This window comes from Eutrigla gurnardus (genome assembly GCF_963514095.1).
Source record: "Eutrigla gurnardus genome assembly, chromosome: 11".
Taxonomy (NCBI): domain Eukaryota; kingdom Metazoa; phylum Chordata; class Actinopteri; order Perciformes; family Triglidae; genus Eutrigla; species Eutrigla gurnardus.
This window is the reverse complement of record NC_139925.1, coordinates 7,726,224-7,748,816: the sequence shown is the minus strand read 5'-3', so window position 1 is coordinate 7,748,816 and position 22,593 is coordinate 7,726,224. Positions and strand designations below refer to the sequence as shown.

At 42.0% G+C, this 22,593-nt stretch overlaps 1 protein-coding gene across 2 annotated transcripts; it reads left to right on the top strand.

Moving 5' to 3' along the window:
* The first annotated feature begins 204 nt into the window (after positions 1 to 204).
* psme4a (proteasome activator subunit 4a) lies at positions 205 to 22,130 on the top strand. Of its 2 annotated transcripts, XM_084021879.1 has the most exons (48): positions 205 to 838; positions 2,034 to 2,174; positions 2,394 to 2,510; positions 3,748 to 3,804; positions 5,278 to 5,322; positions 6,366 to 6,515; positions 6,850 to 6,913; positions 7,003 to 7,077; positions 7,477 to 7,599; positions 7,699 to 7,791; positions 8,752 to 9,017; positions 9,172 to 9,358; positions 9,466 to 9,555; positions 9,655 to 9,719; positions 9,984 to 10,134; positions 10,217 to 10,315; positions 10,405 to 10,474; positions 10,598 to 10,665; positions 10,783 to 10,998; positions 11,601 to 11,758; positions 11,847 to 11,942; positions 12,080 to 12,135; positions 12,252 to 12,308; positions 12,472 to 12,527; positions 12,890 to 12,988; positions 13,098 to 13,160; positions 13,242 to 13,337; positions 13,501 to 13,632; positions 13,738 to 13,947; positions 14,236 to 14,372; positions 14,935 to 14,988; positions 15,073 to 15,202; positions 15,322 to 15,403; positions 15,495 to 15,648; positions 15,739 to 15,808; positions 15,915 to 16,040; positions 16,135 to 16,287; positions 16,448 to 16,552; positions 16,653 to 16,744; positions 16,825 to 16,956; positions 17,043 to 17,251; positions 17,400 to 17,485; positions 17,630 to 17,758; positions 18,761 to 18,916; positions 20,291 to 20,453; positions 20,543 to 20,676; positions 20,800 to 20,940; positions 21,054 to 22,130. In XM_084021879.1, exons 1-47 carry the CDS (start codon positions 642 to 644, stop codon positions 20,932 to 20,934), a joined length of 5,544 nt encoding a protein of 1,847 aa, XP_083878005.1. In that variant the 5' UTR covers positions 205 to 641; the 3' UTR covers positions 20,935 to 20,940; positions 21,054 to 22,130. The 2 variants fall into 2 exon arrangements, with proteins under 2 accessions (XP_083878005.1, XP_083878006.1); XM_084021880.1 differs by lacking the exon at positions 3,748 to 3,804 and having other exon boundaries at positions 206 to 838.
* The last annotated feature ends 463 nt before the right edge of the window (positions 22,131 to 22,593 follow it).

Genomic DNA, 22,593 nt, shown 5'->3' with positions numbered 1-22,593 from the left:
TCAGGCTCTGTGGATTTCAAGTCACCCTGTTGGAGTGGCTAAAAGATAAACAGTTATAAAAAGCATGAATGGAGAGGGGAATCCTGGGAAATGTAGTTCTCCCAGCAGCTAGCGGATATGACGGTGTATTGTGTAGCTTGTAGCTGGGTTCCGTCTGCCGTCTGCTTTGCCGTAGTTGGATGAATCAGTCGACGTTGACAGTCCTTGGGATATGACTGTGCTTTTGTAGTAGAGGGCTAACTTTAGCTAGACCGTTAGCTGGTTGTCAGGTTTTTAGGATTACGTTAGCTAGAAGAGAGGAATTCGAGGGCCGGCGCCCTCTCGGTACATTTTCGCGTTATTCCGTTAGCCTTAATATTTCAAAAATATGACATTATAGTTAGTGTTTTCTTGTAGAGGAAGCTAACTTAACTTAAGCTAGATGGCTAGCTAGCGTGTCAGCAACTTGTGAATCTTGTAACTTTAGTCACAGTGTGGGCCACAACAACCTTAACGGTTAATCAAAGAAGGTAGCTAGCTGGGAAAAATTGCTAGCCGTTATATTAGCCAAATAGCATAACAACGTGCACCGAGGACCCGGACGGGATTAAGCCGAGTAACGGTTGCTAGCGTTGTGAAGCTAGCCGGTTGGAATTTGTAATATGAAGAGAGCGCAGTCTGACACATTGGGGTTTGTTCCCCAGAAAGACATCGTATACAACAAACTTCTGCCGTACGCGGATAGGCTAGATGAAGAATCTAACGAGATTTTGAGTAAAATCAAAGGAAACTTGTGCCGAGCTGTGCAGCTCAGGGAGTTATGGCCCGGCGTGCTGTTTTGGACAAGGAAACTTTCCACGTAAGTAACGTCGGCTAATCTTTGGCATCACCACATCAACGTTAACAGTTGTTGCTCACTTCATAATGTTTTCAATCATTAATATTGTTTGAAGTAACCGCACTTTTGCGTAACGTATTGGGCAACACGTCTCTTGTCTATTTTACGTATTTGGCCGTTGGGCAACATACTGTTTGGTAATGGTAGGCTAACAGCTTGTTCTTGTAGCTGTAACATGACACACAGTGTTGCTTTATAACCCGGTACCCGTCGTGGGTTAACGTTACGTGTTGGCTAATGTCAGCTGTTTATGCCTTGAAAGCACAAACTGCTCAGTGTGTTTGATTAGCTTTGGTCTGGGTTTCATAATCTGGGAAAGGGTGTCAAATACACAACCTGACCCCGGCAGTGCAGCACAATGGAAGGCCATTGTCGTTATAGTTGTGCTGTGTGGCTTAAACATTTTCTTTTTTGAATCAGCAAGTCAGGTGGCAATTCAAATGATAGGTCAATATATAAATAACACTTTTTTTGTGTGGGATTTATGAGTTTCCTGTGACGTTGCTTCATGAACTTCTTGTTTCCACAAAGTTTATGAAATGCAGTTCATTATTTATGTCTATATTTTGACAGTTTACTGATGAACAGACAAGTCATACATTGTAACTTTAGGAAAGAAAGTAAATCATAGTTTTTTTATGATGCCCACTTTTGCATTAATCTTTCAGTTACACTATTTAGTACATTGCGGCAGCAAAAATATGGTCAATATGACAGTGGATTACCTAAAGTGCTGTTTAATTTGCTTGTACTTGGTTGCTGGGCTGTCTTTAATCCGTTTCAGTCCCCAATGCTGGCGCTTTGCTCTGTCCAAGAGTGAGTCACTGCCGGCTCAGAGAGATGGAAAGTTTACTGTGGGGATGACCCAGATTCTGTTCACTGGTATTTTGGCATTTTTACAGTGATACAAAAAATGAATGGTCAATTTCAAAGGTCTCAACAAAGCTTATTCAGCTTTAGTTGTGTTGTTAATACATATCCTATGTTTGCTTTTAAAATTTGGATGTCTGCGTTTGTTATGATTTTATTTTTTTTACACATGAGAGAATGTAAGCACCTTCATAGTTTGTTGTTTATGCTGCTCACAGGGGCTCTGACTGCGTATCATACATGTTGTAACTGGAGTGTTTCCCTAAATCTGTACTTTTTTATTTAGGTACATGAGACTGTATGGGCGAAAGTTCAGCAAAGAAGACCATGTGCTGTTCATCAAGTTGCTCTACGAGCTAGTGACCATACCCAAACTGGAGATCAGCATGATGCAGGGCCTTGCAAGGCTTCTTATCAACCTTCTCAAGTAAGAATAGGCCCCATCTGTTTCTACAACAACTTGCAAATGTTAAACACACAATGACTCAGCACTTTAAATTCACAGTAGAAGGTAGCCCTGAGTGCTAACTTAGATGCTGGATAATCCTGCAAATCCTATATTAAATTAGATTTGTTTTTTCATAGAGTAATGATAATGAACTGTGTGTTTATTCTCACCTATCTCCATGTCTGATTCATCTAACAGGAAAAGGGAACTACTGTCAAGGGAGGACCTTGAGTTGAGCTGGAGACCACTGTATGACCTGCATGACAGGATTCTTTTCTCCAAGACAGAGCATCTGGGCCTCAACTGGTTTCCCAAGTATGCTTCTGTTCTTTACGTTGCTGTTGATATTAATCCCTTTTTAAAAGCATGCTTAATCATATCATTTAGACGTGCTATGGACATATCCAATGAGGAAGGTGCATTCACTACATTTAAATTGTACACATTTGGTGGTTTTCTTTCCTCGACTTACACCGTCAGTCATTAACCTCTGGCAGAAACTCTGGAATGTGTTGTTTCCCCTTGCAAATACAATTTCTCAAATTCAATGATAGTTAAGGAATTATTAAAGAAAAATACCATAGGAAACAGAACAATCATTTTGGCTTGTCTGTATTTCCTTACGTTGAAAACGGAACGTATTTAGTGACTGGATTCCCTGGAAAGGCTTATGTTGATATGGGTAAGACTGAAATCACTGAAAATGAAACGATGCAGTGGGAGCTATTTTATTTCAGATTGGAACTGAACAGAAACAGGCATTACTACTTTGTTGTGCTTACACTAAGCAATACATTGCTGACCATTTTCTAATTGTCCAGATTGCTTTTAGTGTAACACACAAAGGCCCATCCAATTTAGTGTCTGATTATTAAAAATTAGCCCTGTTACAATTTTGACAAATGTTTATATGTAATTAATCCACCAACAATGACTTCAAATATTTTATTTAATAGCAACTATAGTATTTTAAGAGTCTAATTGATATTTGTTAACCTGGTCACTCTGTGCTTTGACATAAGCCAATTTTGTTAGAACTTTGATTGGTTTTTGGTTATGGGTTTCAGTAGTTTGAATAAAATCTAATTTCGTTGTAGTTGGATTAGATGTTTGAGAACAAGAGGAACATTTTGTACGCCACATACCTTTCATAACTGTACGCTGTACGTTTTTACAAGAAACAATGTCTCTTTTCCTCTTAGCACATCCTTTTTAGAACTGGTTTAAAGTTGCTGCTTTACCCTTTCCAACCCTTAGAAATTCCCTATGAAGTAGCAAGCAGTGCGAGGTGCTCTTTTATGGTGCTATGGGAACATTGTGCGTTTATCACCTAAATGCCTTGCTAGCACATCACTTCTACGTTACAGCTGATGAAAGCAAGCTGCTTTGGCTGATAACCAGCTCACCTCTTTCAAAACTATACTAATGCAAATAAAACATGATACTCTGATGATATAATAAATTGTATAAGGTGATGTTAGTATTTTGAGATATTGGCACTTTGTCATGTGCTGAATGTGTTCTTTATGCCTTTGTCTCCTTTCACATTCAGTTCTCCACGGCCTCGTTCATCCTCTAAACTCATAATGATAAAATTGGTTCAGAGGTGGTAAGGACAATACTTCTCTTTGTGTTTTACTTTGAAATCATCATTTGAGGCACTTGTTTTCCTTTTTTATTATTTTTCTACATTGCATGTGAAAATAAAAACTGGACACACCACATTGTGAAGGAAAAAAAATCCAGATTTAAGCAATGTTAACATTTCACTCATATCGGAGACTGTCGCACTGCAGCTAACATATTATTTTTACCCTTCTCCTATCCCGAAATCAACCACGAGTGTGTGACAATAGGCTGTAGTTTCTTTCTTTCTATGGTGGATTATGTGGCAGCATTGGTGACCATATTAGGAAATAATAGAGTTAAGGATTTTTCTTGAACATTTATTACTCCATACACTAAGCGGTGGCATTCATGGTGGTATTGATGATTTCACAACAATTATCTATATTTTGGCCCATATTCAGGGGAGTTTTTTGCTGTTACTTGTCACTACTTAGCCATACCTACACGACTACACAGCATTTTCAGGAGCCATAGAGGGGTGCAAGCTCTTGTCACGTTTCCTCCCCTCCTGGAATGTGTTGGGGTGAACGTGAGGGTTCACTTCAACTCAGATACAAAGGTCATATAGTGTAGTTTGGGGGTTCCTTCTGCCCGAGTGTATGAGCACTTTGTAACAGGACACTCGGTCCGACCAGTTCTTGTGGTTGTTGGATTCGCAGTGCGTCGGGTTGACCCTGGTCTGTGGCCTGTGTGTTGTGGGCTTACAGTGCTAAACACTGGGCTTGACCCATGCATTTATATAGCTGCAGTTGAGTGTCACCCATAATTCAGCTGTTGTTAAAGTATTAAATGTGGAATATGTCAGCGACAAAAAGACTTGACTCATGGAGATAAGTGACCATTTATTGAGTGGGATTGGCAGGGCATTTCCAACAAGGCATGGCTTGAGCTTGCATGCGAGCAGATCGGTGGGATTGTGGGAGGGGAGCTCAAAAGCTGTGGTTATATCGGTCCCGAGCTTTCAATACTGTTGTGACCACACTCCTGCGTTTGCACTTTCATGTGTGAAGATTATCATGTCAGGAGTTTGTGATGTGTAAGACGTGTTATTTTTAGTCATAAATCCCAAACCACCTCTTAACAACAAAGTGTTGATGCAGTGATTGAATTCAAAGTGACCAGCTATGAATAAACCGGTAGCAGAACTATATAAATCCATATTTTGGCATTAGGCCTGACAGAAATATTAACCATTATTGGCAAAGATGAGTAGATTTATTTTCAGTGAATTGATTAGTTCATTTATTATGTTTTATTCCAATTTCCTCACTACATACAGGTCCGATCCTAAGATTTTCTTGTTCACCCTAAACTAGCCAGGCGTGTAAAGAGGTTTATGTCTGCATGCATTAAAATTCAAATTGCATTGGTGTGAAGATTATTCAAAATTAGGGTTTCAGTGGTTGTTTTGACATTCCGTTACATTCCTCTTTCATTTCGTTTTTTTTTACAGCTCTGTGGAAGGTGTGTTGAAAACACTTGTGAAAAGCTGCAGACCGTAAGTACATCTCAATCATTTATGTTAAGCAATTGTCTCTTCTTCTTTTTAAATTTGGGCGCATGCAGGGTATTGATAAAATTTTAAAAATTAGAGGTATATCACCTGAAAACGCATTGATTGTATCAATATCGATGTAGTAAGTTGAGAAGACATTTCATAATTGTAGACTGAAAAGCTGATATTGTAGACTTTGATGAATTGCTTCCTCCTACCAAAGCTTTGCGGTCACCAGCAGGTCCCTGATTGTTTTCGCCTTGGTTTTGCGCGTGCAGATTTCTAGGACTCGTCCCTCAGTTTGCACTTAGGCAGATAATCCTATTATCTCATCTAATTCCGTCTTGTGTGAGAGTTTCCTGTCTGCGAGAAGGGAGAGTGATTTGTGTTCAGCTGCTGAGATGCTGTAGATCAGCAGTGAGGCAGAGGGAAGTAGCCTTGGTTGGAAGTGACACTTATTTCCCAAGCCCCGAATGGAAGAGGACTCACTGAGGAGGCTGTGTGACCTGAAATAGCCTGAAATAGCCTGAGTTTACACAAGCGCATTATGAACCATGAAAATCCCCATATGGGACTTTGAGCCCAGTGGAACCACAGGGCTTACCCTAACAGCTAAAAATGTACCAGGTGTATGAGTTGTAATCTCACGTTTACATTGCACTCCAACATTGATATTTCACTAGCTGCTTGTTCATACAGATGGGTTTGATGAATGGAAGCTCAGAATGAAGACTGTTGTATGCTTTTGCTTTAAAGCTACCACATACTGCCGTATTATTTTTACTTTATATGAATGTAGTGTAGGTTTTTCCTAAAGTTGAAGGGAAGTCTGCTTGTCTTCAGCATCTTGTGCGTGTGTGTGATTCTTTCGGGACCTAAGAGGCTTGTGCATCTTTGTGGCACTCTAAGCTGCTCTGCTGGCTAGGATGCTCTGAGTGTCCACATATATAGCTCTTCTGCTGAATGATATTCATAACATTCTTGTCGTCACCTGTCATTGACTTAATTTTTACAAAAACGTATTGCTGTTCTCTCTGTTCATACAGATACTTTTCAGATTCTGCTACTCAGGAGATGCTGGATGAATGGAGGCCACTCCTCTGTCCCTTTGATGTCACCATGCAAAGAGCAATCAGCTACTTTGAGCTGTTTCTACCAACGACTATGCCTCCTGAGCTGCACAACAAGGGGTTCAAGTAAGAAACCCATCGGCTCCGACATATGGTTGAAATCCAAAATGTTTCCAGTCTGAAGACATTTCAGCTCGTTAGCTGTGAGATTCGGTAAAGAAGAGCAAGGTTTCTGAAGCAAGAAATGGATGATAAGCAACTGTTTCAGCCAGACGTGTAAATGAGAATTAGCTGCATTATTGAGCATCCTTAAAAAATGATATTAAGCCTTGCCAGTCTTTCCCCACTACTCAACCTACTTTGACAGAAACTCCCCTTTTTGCGTTTGTCCATTAAATGCCACGTGTATGTACTTAGTATTGTTTTCGTCTGCTTTTAAAACTATTTGTTTGTCTGGCAGGTTGTGGTTCGATGAGTTGATCACATTATGGTTGTCTGTGCAAAATCTTCCAAGCTGGGAAGTGGTAAGTAAATTTGTTTGTAAGACGTCTGAATTTACAATAGTCAGTATTTCAGTCTACCCAGTCTAACATGTTTTCCCTCATATTTGCAGCATCTGGTCAATCTCTTTGCTCGCTTGGCCAATGACAACATTGGCTACATTGATTGGGACCCTTACATCCCTAAGGTTCGTTTTTTCTTTGCACCACCCACGATTCAGTTTAGTAGGTCAATTTTTGTTTTGAGTTTTGTGGCACATGCTGTCATGTGTGGCCTGACCTTTATGATTTGGGCTCATGGTGTGCTTGTCAGAGAAGCAAACTATCAAGTTCCCTTGTTGCTCTTGCTCTTAGTCACTGATGGGAAGTCATGTGCATCATGAATGCATTTCAACGAACTGAGTGACTCTTTTTATCCATGCTTTTTGACAGCGCTAGCATGAGTTACTGATAAATATCAACATATACTCCTGACCTGTTATGGACTATTTAATGAAATCTACTTTTTATCTGTTTCGCAACACATACATCCACATCAATGTAATCAGACATGGAATATTTGACCCTAATTGTTTTTTGCATTTCAGATTTTCACAAGGATTTTGAGGAGTTTGAATCTCCCTGTGGGCACCAGTCAGATGATGGTACCACGATACGTCACGAATGCCTATGACATCAGCCATGTGGTGCTTTGGGTCTCATCCCTCCTGGTTAGTTCATTGTTCATAAATGCTGCGTTTGGTCAATAAATGCAGCCACGGTTAGTGTAAAGCTTATTGTCACATTGACCCGTAATGTGTTAATTTCAGGGAGGACCCAGCAAGCAAGCTCAAGAACAGCTCAGTGGCCTTTTCAACAGCATTACATCCTTCTTCCACCCATCAAACCATGGCCGCTGGTTGGTGAGTCACTGCTTTCTTCATTTGGATGTTTGTGTATTAGAAGAAACCATAACATTAGACAGTCAGACAGCTCAGTGTCAACAACTTGTGTTGACACTAAGTGACGCAATAGGATCAAGTGGTCAGACATCTTTTCTTTAGTAAATAAATGGTATAAAATAGCTGATAGTATAGGGAAATTTATTTTTAAAGCCCCTGAAAACTCAGTCATGATAGTTTGACTGCTAGCAATGCACTGAGATACGTCATTTGCAACTATATTTCCATGTTAATACAGCACACCAGGGCACTCGGCATCAGCACAATGACAGAGTGCATAGTCACTTGTCATCATTTTGTTTAGGAAGCTTCCTGAATCTCTCTATCAACTTCAGAAATAACAAGGACACGTGAGTGAGATGGCTGCAATGCTATTAAAAGGTCACTGGGAACCAGGCCAAATGCCTTTCTTTTTTGAGGATCCCACTCTACTAGATTTGAAGCACCACAGGCAGCAACGTGTCCTAATACACAAACCTTTATTTTTGGCAGGGGGATGAGTATGTGTGTATTCTAAGCTGTTGCTTGGATACACGTGAGGGTCATCCATTTAGCTGTGGTTTTATTACATGTAAACAGTGTTTTGCAATCAGCCAAGAGTAAAGAGTGCCACTGAAGTGGGTTCATGATGTATTGTTCATGTCCCTTCAGAGCCTTTCGCAATATAAGTTCTCTTCTTTGCCTGATAACATTTCATTAATTAAACTTGAGTGATTTGACTGTACTGAATCCCATCATTTGAAGTAGACAAAGGTGTGTTCACAGTGTCTTGGTTTGTGTTTGTATGTCTGTTATATCATCTGTGTCTCCATGATACTCCATACTCCCCCTGCCATTTGTCCAGACTGAGGTACACTGTGCATCTGCGTGTCACCCCTTTGTCACGTATCTGTCTTTCTGTCCCTCTGTCCTCATGTCCAGATGAAGCTCATGAGGCTGCTCCAACGTCTCCCATCCAGTGTGGTACGGCGGCTACACCGAGAGCGCTACAGAAAGCCCACATGGCTGACGCCAATACCAGACAGTCACAAGCTCACAGAGGAGGATATCACAAACTTTGTGGAAAGCATGATGCAGCCAGTGCTGCTGGCCATGTTCAGCAAGACTGGCAGTCTTGATGCAGCCCAGGCACTCCAAAACCTAGCCCTAATGAGGCCTGAGCTCGTCATTCCCCCCGTGCTCGAGAAGTAAGTCTGTACTAAACTAGAGAATCTCAACGACAAATCTTCCTGCTTCTTAAGATTGTGGTGCTCTGTTGCTAGCTTTCTGCTTTGGGCAAGAGACAAGGCCACATATGGAAATGAACACAAAGGGCTAATTGTTCTCTGTCTCCAACCATAGGACCTACCCTGCTCTGGAGACTCTAACCGAGCCCCACCAGCTGACAGCCACTCTGAGCTGCATGATTGGTGTGGCGCGGAGCCTCGTGTCAGGTGGCCAGCGTTTTCCTGAGGGGCCCACTCACATGCTGCCCCTGCTCATGAGGGCGTTGCCAGGCGTTGACCCTAATGACTTCAGCAAGTGCATGGTGCGCTCCAGTGTTATTCATGTCTTTTTTTTTTAATAGCACTGTATTTCTGGTGGTTTTTGGTTTTTGTTTAACTTGGTAAATCTGAAACCATCCTGTCCCCACAGATCACATTCCAATTTATTGCTACGTTTGTGACACTTGTGCCTTTGGTGGACTGTTCGTCTGCCCTACATGAAAGAACTGACTTGACAGAGGTGAATCACTATAATTTCTTTACTCGCCTTGTCAATAAATAAATGTGAGATGTTAAATGATCCTTGCGTATAGTTTCTTAATATTTGTTGTGCTTCCAGGTGGAGAGAGAGATGTGCTCAGCCTCAGCTGAATTTGAAGACTTTGTGCTTCAGTTCATGGACAGGTACGTGGAGTTTTTTCATTTATCAGCAGCAGTTGCTTTCAGTAATACATTTTAGTCAATATATCAACACCTATCTACACTAAAATATAGGTAAAAAATGTATTTGCATGTGTACTCTTCTTTTTTCTTTCTGTAAAACAGGGGTATTTTGATACACATATGAATTGTTCCCAACTCAAGAAGATACGAAACACTTATTTTGCCAGAGGAGTTTCATGTTAGAGTGAAATTAGTTCTGAACTTCTTTTTTTGTTATCTGCACAGATGCTTTGCCTTGATAGACAGCAGTACTCTGGAACAAACTCGCGAGGAAACGGAAACGGAGAAAATGACTCATTTGGAGAGTCTGGTAGAGCTTGGCTTGTCTTCCACGTTCAGCACCATCCTCACACAGTGCTCACTGGACATCTTCAAGGTTAAGACTTTTGCCTCATTTCCATTTTTCAGTCTGTCATTTACATATACAGTCTAACACATTTATTCCATTGTTTTAACAGGTTGCTTTGGAAAAAGTGTTCAACTTTGCAACCACCAACATCTTTGAGACGCGTGTATCTGGGAGAATGGTGGCTGACATGTGCAGAGCTGCTTCCAAGGTGAGACTTCTTCATATGGGCCCAAAGGCATCAACTACTTGTAGCTTATTACTTCACTATCTTAATCCTTGCTGTGCTTCTGTGTTCAGTGTCACCCTGCAGAGTCACTAAAGGTTTTTGTGCCACACTGCTGCAATGCCATAAACCAAATCGCTGTCAGTAAGTGTTCCCCGCACAGGAATGATAATTTCTATAAGAGGAGACTTTCAAAGGCATGACACATGGTTTCTTCCATGAGAATTTATTATTTGCTTGACGTCTTTTTTTTTTTTTTTTAAACAGATGACGAAGTATTGAATGACGAGGAGCTTGACAAGGAGTTCTTGTGGAATCTCCAGCTACTGTCTGAGGTGCTTTAGATCACCCAGGATTTACTTTCTTAACCCCAAAGTTGCTCTACCATTACCTCCTATCTATAATTTTGTACTTTTATTCTATTTTTTCCTCTTTCCGCCGTTTCACTTTAGGTGACCCGAGTGGATGGGGACAAGGTCCTGCCCTATCGATCTGACCTGGTCCAGATTTTGGAGTTGACGCTCCACCTCAAGTGTAAGCAGGGCTACACTCTAGCTTGCAACATGCTGCACCACATCCTTCGCTCCTCAGCCCTCACCTACCCCACAGAGTACTGCAGTATGCCAGGAGGCTTCCACCAACCAATCAGTGACTACTTGCCCATCAAGGTACTAATATTGATTGGCTCTACATAAGCATACTGAAACTTGTAGTCAACGATAGTATTACTGTATCCCACATATCTGCCAAGTACATTTATGTTAAACTTAATGAGTAAACCTATGTGATGTTTCCAGCATACTTCTCTGATCATCCCCCACAAACCAGTGAGAGATCGTTGTAGGGAGACACATTTGTCATAAACCTGCCATACAACTCCGTGACACCCACTGTGACCTGGTTTGATTAAATGGCCGATCCTCTCTTTGGACAGTCAGTCAGACAGCCCGTACTTTGATCCCATTAAGTCGCTTCCTTGACAGAGGAATGGATAGTAGATCACGTTGCTGCATTACTGTCTTCTGAATAACAAGAGATTAGATGTGTCACTTGGGGTAACCAGCGTTTCCTGCAGCAGTGCAAGTAAAAGGGGGGATTGTGTTATATGTCGAATCCATGTTTAAGTGGTCTTTAATTAATGCCATAACGTTAGCTTCTGCAGATTGCATTCATGCCGTCTCCCCAACTGACAAGTTACATTGTTTGATGTATTACCACACACAAAGCATAAAAGGCAAAGGTTTTTGCTCATTGTCTTTATCCCACGCAGGATTGGGGTCGTCCTGGGGACCTGTGGAATTTGGATATCCGGTGGCATGTGCCCAGTGTTGAAGAGACCGCCTTTGCTTTTTATCTGCTGGACCTGATCCTCCAGCCTGAACTTCAGCGTCTTCAGAGATTTGCACAGGGAGAACAGGACATGAGCAGGTATGGAGGAACTAAATGGTCACCTGTTCTCCCTACATAAATGATTCTGAGTTCTGCTATGATACATGTTGATTTTATGTTTTTCCAGAGATGACGTCCTACAGAGCCTGACCATTATTCAACACTGCCTCCTAGGAGCTGGGAGTCTGATGCCTCCACTGAAAGGAGAAGCCATCCCTGAACTGTGAGTAGTTGCATACTAAACTCTGTCCTGACCAAGAAAATCAGAGCAAGAAACTGTTGGATAACAAATGTTACTTTTCAGACTCCATTTAAAATGATAAGTGGTTAACTTGGCTTCAAATTGGCTTTTCCCTCCAGGGTCCATAGTATGGTGAACCTAGATGAGACCACGCTCTACACCGGAGTGGAGTATGGTACGCAAATCATTTTTTAAGAACTGTTGGATTCTTACAGTTTTGCCCAAAATGTATGTATGTCATAGGGTTTGTTGGAGTATAATCAGACACTATAATGTTATCTCTTCCTGCAGATGAGTCCAGAGAGAACTACAGAGATGCTGTCTGTCGAGTGATGCGAAAGCTGCTGCGTAAGTGTTCACTAAGTTATAATCTCTCTGAGGCTTGTGCTCTTATGTTGTTCTACAGCAACATCCCTAACTATGTTGTAGTTGTACATTCATCTTAATAGGCAAACCCACAGTATGCTGTATCTCTGTCCTGCCATCTGAGTTCCTCTACCTCTTCTTGCAGATTACATCCTGGAGCACTCTGAAGATGACACCAAGTCTCTTTTCTCCATCATCAAGGTAGCCTGACTGTAACATGATAGCCCGTATACTCTTGTTTATGGTGAATAATATGCCAATATGAAACCAGGGTTCAGGCTAGAGAGCAAATTTGATCTGTTGTGCTTAGCCAGCCCCCTGCCAGCATTTGCTGATATATTTGGCGCAAAATTGCTGTATACCACTGTATCACAAATCCTCCTGTGTGTAAGTTATACAATTTAGGACTAGATATGGCATGTGGAAACATTCAATAATCTTAAATAAGATGATCATGTTACCCCTGCATAAATAAAGAATAAATACATCCCGATAATCCCAATAAAGGAAATTCACCACAATCAATTTATTGAGGCACTATTTTTGTCTGTTATACCTTTCAGATTATCAGCGACCTGTTGCACTTCAAAGGTTCTCACAAACATGAGTTTGACTCCCGCTGGAAGAGCTTCAACCTTGTAAAGAAATCAATGGAAAACAGAGTGAGAAATATAAAATTTTATTGTACATTCATCACTTTTGTAGTTATTTGTGATAATGATATTGCATCCTATGTTTGAAGTGTATCTTGACTTGCTGTTGTATTTGCAGCTTCATGGCAGAAAGCAGCACATCAGAGCTCTGTTAATAGACAGAGTCATGCTCCAGCATGAGGTAAGTCCTGAATAGAGAAATTATTTATTGGGTATCATTGTTTTTTTTAGCTCTAAACTTTGAATCTTGTTATTGTATCAGCTTCGAAAGCTGACAGCGGAAGGATGTCAGTACAGGAGCATTCACCAGGAGCTGATGAGAGATCTATTGAGGCTTTCCACAAGCACCTACAGTCAAGTGAGTTCAGGACACTCCACAACAATGCATTAGCAACATTATATCAAGGCATTTGGTAGCTTTGATTAGCCATTGCACATCATGAATCAAAGCTCCATTTGACTAATGTTCTTAATACACCTAAAGAAAAGAAAATAACAGACTTTTTTAATTACATTTTTAGGTACGCAGCAGAGCTCAAAACGTGTTGTACTCTGCACTGGGAACCTACAATTTCTGCTGCAGAGATCTGATTCCCCATGTCCTAGAATTCCTCAACCCGGAAAACAGCAGTGTCACACAGCAGCAGTTCAAAGTATGACTGTCCTCTCTGAAATCTCCGTCATGCTCGACAACATAGAAACATTTTCAGGCATTACATTTTCATATGTTCTCATTAAGATTCTGTGTTTGTCCCCAGGGTGCCTTGTACTGTCTCCTGGGGAATCACAGCGGAGTGTGCCTGGCAAATTTGCACGACTGGGATTGCATTGCTCTGACTTGGCCTGCCATTGTACGCTCCGGCCTCAGCTCAGCCATGTCTCTAGAGAAGCCCTCCATTGTGCGGCTCTTCGATGACCTTGCAGACAAAATCCATCGCCAGTATGAGACCATTGGCATCGACTTCTCTGTAAGAACACGTTAACAAAAGAAACTCGACTCTAAAACTGACACCTTGTTCTCTGTACGGCCTCTGATGTTTGTTTAATTCCCATCCCCACTCGTTTTTAAACCAAGCAAAGCTGCAAGAAAACATGGTCATAGTGGAGCGTATATGGCTCCTCACCGCTATCTTCTCTCTCTCAGAGTTTAACAGACCACTCCCTCCTATTGGGCTTTGCTTTAAGTTAAATTCTCTCTCCCACACATTGGGACGGATTATGTTTGATACTGTGCTTTATCTTTTTGATCCCTTTAGATCCCTGGTGAGTGCTGTGCTGTGGCCAAACAACTCATGATTGCTGGAAATCCTGTTCCCAAGGAGCCTGTTCCTTCAGAGGAAGAAGCAGTGGATGGTTTGAGGAGGCAGGAGCTCAAGAACTCCGAGTCTGTTGAGTAAGTTCACGTCAGGAACAAGATAAATAAACTTCAGTGCACCAACTAACAAAGTCTCCAGTTCACATCATCCTCTTTTGGCTTGTTATGCCCCACCCTTGGGAAGCCCTTTGAGTCAAACAACAATCCATCACAGACCCCAATGAATACAAAAAGTCACTGTTTAAAACAATCAAATCCACCGGATTGAATAACATGCAGACTACAACAACACACGGCAACAATCCTCAGCTAAGCAGCAGCAAGACCAGCAGTGTCTGCACCAGAGGCTTCTTCTCCTGCTACTGGCACTGCTTAAGTACTTCCTCCCAGGCCAGGTGCACCTCGTTGTCAGATTCAGCTCACCTGGGCAGAGCAACTAGCGGGAGGGGGGGAAGGGACAACAGCACAGGAAGAAACAGACAGCCGTAACATGGCCCCACAGAATAATATAACACTTTAAAGTATTAAGACACATTACCGATCTGTCAAGATTATGTGCTGACTCAGCATACAACCATGTGATCGATCAGTTCATGAACACAACGGGTGCGAATACTAATATTCTTCTACCTTTTGCTAGGAAATACAAACAGCTCATTGGCGATCTGCTGGACTTCCTCAATAACAGGAACATGTAGGTTAATGTCATATTTACGTCATGAAATCCCATTTATATGTATTTGTCAGTCTGTAACCCCTGCTTTGTTAAACATTCAAGGCCGTGGAAGTTCGAACAAATTGCAATCGGCTTCCTGTCTTTGCTGCTCAGAGATGACCACCAACTCCCACCACCTGCTGTCACGTTCTTTGTCAAAAGCCTCAACCATGACTCTCTCTATGTTCGGAAGGTGCGGCATACACAAATGATGATGACATGTGGTGGCATTTCTGTCCTTCTACAGCGTGTGTATTAATTCCAGTCTTTCCTGTGGGCACTTTGATTGAAATGTCTTACTTTCTCCATTAGGTGGCGATATCCGCTGTGGCAGGGATAATGAAACAGATAAAGAGACCGCATAAGAAAGTCCCCGTCAGCCCCTCTGAGCTTTGTAAGCATCATAAAGTTTTGTTAGTTTGTTGATCTTGTGTGTTAACGTTTTTGTGTTTGTAATTCTAGTTTCTAAAACTCATCTTTGCTAGGTGGAGGGAAGGAGCTAAGTGGTATTTCAGCAGGGGACCGTGTAGACAACCAGTGGCTCCAGTATAACGGTAGCAACCTGCCACGCACACAGCAGGACTGGGATGCCTGTGTGTTTGTGGAAAAGACTCACTGGGGATACTACTGCTGGCCAAGGTTTCTCTTTCAACACATCTACATCGTTATATGTCAGACAATATCTTTCTCCTTGTTTTTATTTACCATCACCTCATTATTGTTCTCTAGAAAATTGATGATGTATGCACCGCCGGAGGAGCAGCCCAAACAGAACCTGACCAGAGAGGAAATGACTGAGGTTTGTACACAATCATCTACTATCTCATAGAAAAAATATATAACAAATAATGTGATGTAATGTTCACTGCATGGAGTAAAATACATTTTGACATTCTTCCAAACAGCGGGAACAGATCATCTTCGACCACTTCTCAGACCCAGTATTCATCAACCAGTTCATCGAGTTCCTCTCTCTTGAGGACCGTAAGGGCAAGGACAAGTTTAGCCCTCGCAGGTTCTGTTTGTTCAAGGTGAGATTTTTTTTTTTAGAGTCGTGTGAAATGCAGACAGCAACTGAAGTCAGCCAATTCTAATTAATGTTTTCCCTTCTCCTGTTCTCTGCAGGGATTGTTCCGCAACTTCAGCGATGCCTTTCTTCCCGTGCTGCGGCCACACATGGAGCGCCTAGTGGCCGACTCCCATGAGAGCAAGCAGCGTTGTGTTGCAGAGATTATCTCTGGACTGATCAGAGGCTGCAAGCACTGGAGCTACTCAAAGGTACGGAATTGAAACTCTCACTTAGTACGGTGGCTAGAGATACATTGGAAAAGTCATTTGATATAACTTTTTCATAGAAATATGTATTTTTGAGTGTCTTTCCAGACCATGTATGTTAAGAGGTGAAAAAAACAACACATTCACTTGTTCTCTTTTACAGGTTGAGAACCTTTGGGAGTTGTTGTGTCCACTGCTCCGTACTGCCCTGTCCAATATCACAGTAGAGACGTATGCAGACTGGGGCACCTGCATTGCCACAGCCTGTGTAAGATTTAGCTCATAATATCCATTGTGCCTTTACCCTTCAATTCATTAAAGTTTTGTCACTCATCCTTCCTTTTGTACGGCTTTTTTGTGTCGTACAGGAGAGTAGAGATCCACGCAAGCTCTACTGGCTGTTTGAGATGCTAATGGAGTCTCCAGTCAACGGAGAGGGGGGCTCCTTTGTTGATGCCTGGTGAGTAGAAAGCTTGCTGCCTGAAGCAGTTGTTGATGCAACGGACGAACTGTGATGGTTGTGTTGCTTTTCCTTTCCAGCCGCCTCTACGTGCTGCAGGGGGGCCTAGCTCAGCAGGAGTGGCGTGTTCCAGAGCTCCTCCACAGGTTGCTGCAATACCTGGAGCCTAAACTCACACAGGTCTACAAGAACGTACGGGAACGCATTGGCAGGTGAGGTCCTCCTAGCGAACATGAATCGGTCATTGCCGTTTCAAAAACCTCCCCGTCTTATCCTCTCCGATTTGGTTTCCTTCCAGTGTGCTCACGTACATCTTCATGATTGATGTCAACCTGCCATACACCCAGCCAACTACCTCCCCACGCATCGCGGACTTCACAGAGCGAATTCTGTTGCAGCTGAAGCCTCTTACCGAGGGCGATGAGGAGATCCAAAACCACGTGGTGGAGGAGAATGAGGTGGGAGTGCAGGATGAGAGGACGCAAGCCATCAAGCTACTCAAAACTGGTGGGTCAACGATCCATCACTGTCACTCTGAATGATGTCACAATAAATACTGGTCATTATAGGAATGTTTGAAACAACTCGAAGTTACTTTTATGCAGAAAATGAATCTATTTTTGTCAAACACCCACAAGTTTTCAAATGTCTGCAGTGCTGAAGTGGCTGATTGCAAGTGCTGGTCGATCCTTCTCCACTGCTGTCCCAGAACAACTACGGTTGCTTCCCCTGCTCTTCAAGGTGAAGCACTCATTAATGCATAGCTTTGACCTGCTAGCTGCGACGCTATGCACTTGAAATGTTTTGACGCTTCATGTATACACCATACCGGGACTTAAAATGATGCCTTTCTTCCTGTTAACCTATCTCTGTCCTCTGTTGCAGATCGCTCCAGTTGAGAATGATGACAGTTACGATGAACTGAAGAGGGATGCAAAAACCTGTCTGTCTCTGATGTCTCAGGGACTCCTTTACACAGAACAGATCCCCATGGTCCTCAGTGCCCTGCAAAAGGTGAGTCATCTGGCAGCCATGGCTGTTATTCCACTTTTCACCTGCATCACTCATGCCTGGGCTTTGTGCACACCCTCATGTCTCATAACTTATGAGGTTGATAAGCAAAAAGATGAAATTCAATGAGATTTTTGAATGTTCGTTCTTAAATTAATCTCTTACATATATGCCAGTGCAGTAGTGTGCAGCTCCCTGCTGGAGAATAAGGTTACAAGGTTCATTTATCGGCATTGCACAACAGGGTTTTGCAACAAAGTGCGTTATGTAGTCCCATTTTGCTACATAAGAAAAATGCAAAAAAACAAAACTATATTATATAGTGGAGGGTGGAGGATGAATTTAGGATACTCACAGCCTGAGGAAAGAAGCTCTGCCCTGAAGTCTTGTGTCATGGCAGCTGATACTTCTCTAACGATTGCCAGATGGCAGCAGGGTGAACAGGCTGTGGCTGGAGTGAGTATTGTCTTTTAATATGGGGCTCCTTGCAGACTCCTTTCCTCACTAATATCACTGATGCTCGGTAAATGGGTGCCAATGATGATCTGGGCCGTTTTAATCATCCGCTGTAAAGCCCTCCTGTCCTGGGCCATGCACATCCCATGCCAGTTTGTAATGTGTCCGGTTAGGATGCTTTCTATTGATCCTCTATAAAAGTTAACAAGCTTGGCACAAGGATTTTTTCCTTTTTTAAGTTTGCGTAAGAAATGCCGCCGCTCATGAGCTTTTTTTCACCAGGATGGAGATGTGTGATGACTACCATGTCAGGTTGTTTGTGATGCTGAGTCCCAGGACCTTAAAACTGTTCACTTGCTCCACCTCACTCCATTGATGTAGACATGTTACCCATTTGATACCATATACATTTTCAAAATGAGCCACATTCCCAAAAGAGGAGCTCCATTACAAAAAACCTAAATGGACGGCATGGTCAGTTCCTCTTGTGAAATGAAATGCTCAGGATCTGTTATTGATGTGGGATGGGTTTATTGTTGTCTGGTGCAGATTGCTGGCAGCAGCTCCTGGCACGCTCGCTACACGGTGCTCACATACCTCCAGATTATGGTTTTTTACAACCTGTTCACCTTCATGAGTGACCAGAGAGCAGTGGATGACGTCCGGGCACTGGTGATACGCCTGCTGGAGGATGAGCAGCTGGAGGTAAAAACAATCTTTCATTCACAACTGTTTTTTAAATTAAAATCATTAAATATGCAGAGCTGAAACATGTCATCATTCTGGCATAACAGTCACTGGAAGTTTGGAAGATGAACGAACTGATTATATAATGAGACAATAGCCAGTACATGCTTGTATTATGCTAGCAGGCAGTCTCACTGTCTTCAGCTTCGCTGTAGTGATTCAGCACAGTCCTCCTGGCTCTCCATTCAAGCCCCCCCCCCACCCCACCCAGCTAGTTCTCTAGCTGTTGCTATGGAAACCACAGGCTGCAGTAATCTGTTGCTATGGAGATAACGTTCAGATTGAAGGAGAAGGAGAGGGATGGAATAGAGACAAAGGAGAAGTGGGGGATGGATGGAAGTAGCCATTTTTATTTGGCCTCTTAAACTAACCTAGGCTTGTTTTTTAGGCCTTAGCTAGAAGACACTCTCATTGCTCTCATTTCTTCAGGATCACCTGTATTAGACATACATATGTTCACAGAATGTCATTAGCAGACACTGTTGCCAGGACACAATTTTATGCATACAGTGACACCTTCTTTTATTTTATTACAATTGGCTTCCTATCATTGCTGAACACCAACGCCCACCACCTGCTGTTATGTTCTTTGTCAAAACCCTCAACCATGACATACTCTATGTCTGCTCTATGCCAAGGTGTGGCATACACAAATATGATAAGGATCCTATGTCACACAAAACACCAGGCTTAACTTGAGGAAACTACCTTTCTCTTTAAGACAAAAAACACGTAACACATGTAACTTTAAAAATGCACCAAAAAGGAAAGCTGTAACCCTTTTACCCTTGTGGTCCTATGTAATCCAAAAAGCCTTCCCTCTGGAGAACGCTCCTCAAAGACCTGCATTTTACCCTCGCTTAGCATTCCACAGAGAAAATAACGACCTGAAATGTGCAATGGACTATATCAGCTCACTTTTTAGAGCCGCATCCCCACACACATGTCCACCCCCAGTCCCCAGCTGACTGCTATTTCCACCCAGCTGGCCAGTGTACACACTAGTGGAACACCCTGCCTAATGACACTTTTGCTGTGTTATGTCTTATACAGTGCAGAAAGAGGTTGTTGGTAAGTGTGTTAATATGGCCAGTAAAAACACCTGGATTAACACATATAGGATTAACTTTTAGAGCACCTGTGACCGTATGATTAAAGCAATGTCTGCCTTAACTTGCCAGGTGCTTCCTTGTTGCTTTCAGGACATTACTGTGTTAATCACTCCCAACAACTTCCAGGCTATTCAGCTATTCCATCCATGTACATTATAATGCATATAACACTTTTTAAACTTAAACTTCCCATATCCTCTTTCTGCCTTCTGTTATCAAGGTAAGAGAAATGGCCGCCACGACACTCAGCGGCTTCCTCCAGTGCAATTTCCTGTCAATGGACGCCCCCATGCAGGCACATTTTGAGGCACTCTGCAAGACTTGCTTGCCTAAGAAGAGGAAGAGGGAGCTTGGCTCTATAGTGGACACTATACCCTCCGCTGGTAAGGAACCTGCCTAGAATATGTGATTACACAGCCAATATGCTGTTCTCCGTCATTCTAATGGAATCCCTCCTGTTGTGTTTTTGCAGACCTGGTGCGGCGCCATGCAGGTGTTCTTGGGCTGAGTGCTTGTATTCTCTCCAGTCCGTATGATGTGCCCACCTGGATGCCTCAGCTGTTGATGGACCTGAGTGCTCACCTGAATGACACACAGCCCATTGAGGTATGTTTAATCACCAACGTATTACTTGATCGTGTTCAAGTAGGATTGTTTTTTTTAAAACCTAATTTAGAATCAAATAAGAGATGGAAAAAGTATCAATAAGTTGTGTTTGTGGCCTTCTAGATGACTGTGAAGAAAACTCTGTCAAACTTCCGACGGACTCACCATGACAACTGGCAGCAACATAAGCAGCAGTTCACAGATGACCAGCTGCTGGTTCTGACTGACTTGCTGGTCTCCCCGTGTTACTATGCCTAAAACTTGGTAAATATATTTATCTGAATGTGTCCACAAGAACGCCCAAGACATTCAACTTGATTTTCAATAAAGAAAACTCTTCCACGTTTTACAGTCATGTTTGTTTTTGATTCACTTAGTGTGGGACAACCCCAGACTGTACAGATACCACTCTGCATCGGGGGGAAGCTGCAGATGTTGACTGATGAACGACACGGCATCACCCCGGAAGAAGAGTGTCACACCAAGCAACCGAGCTGTGGCACACGGGAGCATTGAAAAAGTTGTGCATTCATGTATTTAGCTCATTTACATTTCTACTATACTTAATATTTAAGGATCAATCATAGCAGGGATGAATGACCTGCAGTTTGTAACATTTCTGTACAGATTTTATTTCTTCTTTGTTTGTGTGCATGTGCACGGGTGTATGCGTGTGCGCGTTAATGGGATGCGTGAAGAAATCTGTCAGTGTCCCACACATTTCTCAGGATTCTATCCGAAGTATCAACTCTGAGCCAACACGATGTCCGGTGTAGGACATTCTCTTTGCTATCTCCAAATAGTGAAGGGTCTGTTACAACCACAGAGAACTTAGTACTGAACAGTTGTCTCCTTACATTACAAATAAACCTGTAACACACAATGTTTGGGTGGCCGTTTGCTCTATATATGATTATATGCATCAAGCATGTGTATATCATGGTATAGCAAATATGCACAAACATATTTATTTATTTATTTGACTTTTTTTTGAAGTGCTAAGTTTGTTTTTTTCTTTCATAGAAGGTATTTCTGAGATAAACGTAGATGGCTGAGCTTTTAGCAATGGAGCTTTTTGTTGTCTACTCTTGCAAAGAAAGGGAGAGGGCAAGCTCCCCACTGCTGTTCTGTGTGATGCGTTTGCTGTGAGGACCTGAGAGCCGTTTCATTATTAATATTCATGTGTCTCAAAAAATAACCAAACCGCCTGTCCATGATTGTGACCTCTTGCCTCTTACCCATGATATAATTTACCTTTTTTTTTTTTTCTAAAACCTACTGAGATTTTGGTTCATTTTTCTCTGATGACTTGAAATCACTCCAAGCATTGACACATTTAGTACCTCACTTATGTATAATAGTGTAGTGCCAAAACTGCAGTGATTTTTTTTTTTTTTTTTAGATGTACTGTTTGCTTATTAAATGAGATGTCAATAAATTGTTTGTAACAAAAACTCAATTTGAATTGTGTCAATATTTTCATATAGTAGTAGTAGTAAACATAGCAACACCAAATCATTCCACTTTAATAGTTCTTTTTTTAACTAATGCTTATCATAAAAACATACTTATAATTATGCTACACCGCATCTACAGGAAACGGACGTTTTTCTCTTTACAAATCATTTTTTTCAGGAAGTCAAACCACATGAATAGGAACTTGTTGAGAGCTATCTTAGTCCTCCATGACCCGTGATTACTGCCCTTGCACACTGAATCGTCACTGCGCGTGTCGCCTAGCAACGACGTTGTTGAGCTGCTGTTCCCAAGGACGGCAGTGAAAAGCGGGAAAACAAGGGAATTAAAACTGTTTGTTTGCTTGCAAATGTATCACACTAAACCTCTTATATGAAGTAAAAAAAAACATTTAAATATGGGTGACACCATTTTTTTGCGTAAAGACTAACGTTGCCGTGA

Excerpts from the sequence above, each read along its gene's own strand:
- psme4a (XM_084021879.1), top strand. The coding sequence starts at position 642 with ATGAAGAGAGCGCAGTCTGACACATTGGGGTTTGTTCCCCAGAAAGAC. Across the intron at positions 7,600-7,698 it reads TTTGGGTCTCATCCCTCCTG|GGAGGACCCAGCAAGCAAGC; the intron begins GTTAGTTCATTG and ends TGTTAATTTCAG. Across the intron at positions 12,989-13,097 it reads AGAAATCAATGGAAAACAGA|CTTCATGGCAGAAAGCAGCA; the intron begins GTGAGAAATATA and ends TTGTATTTGCAG.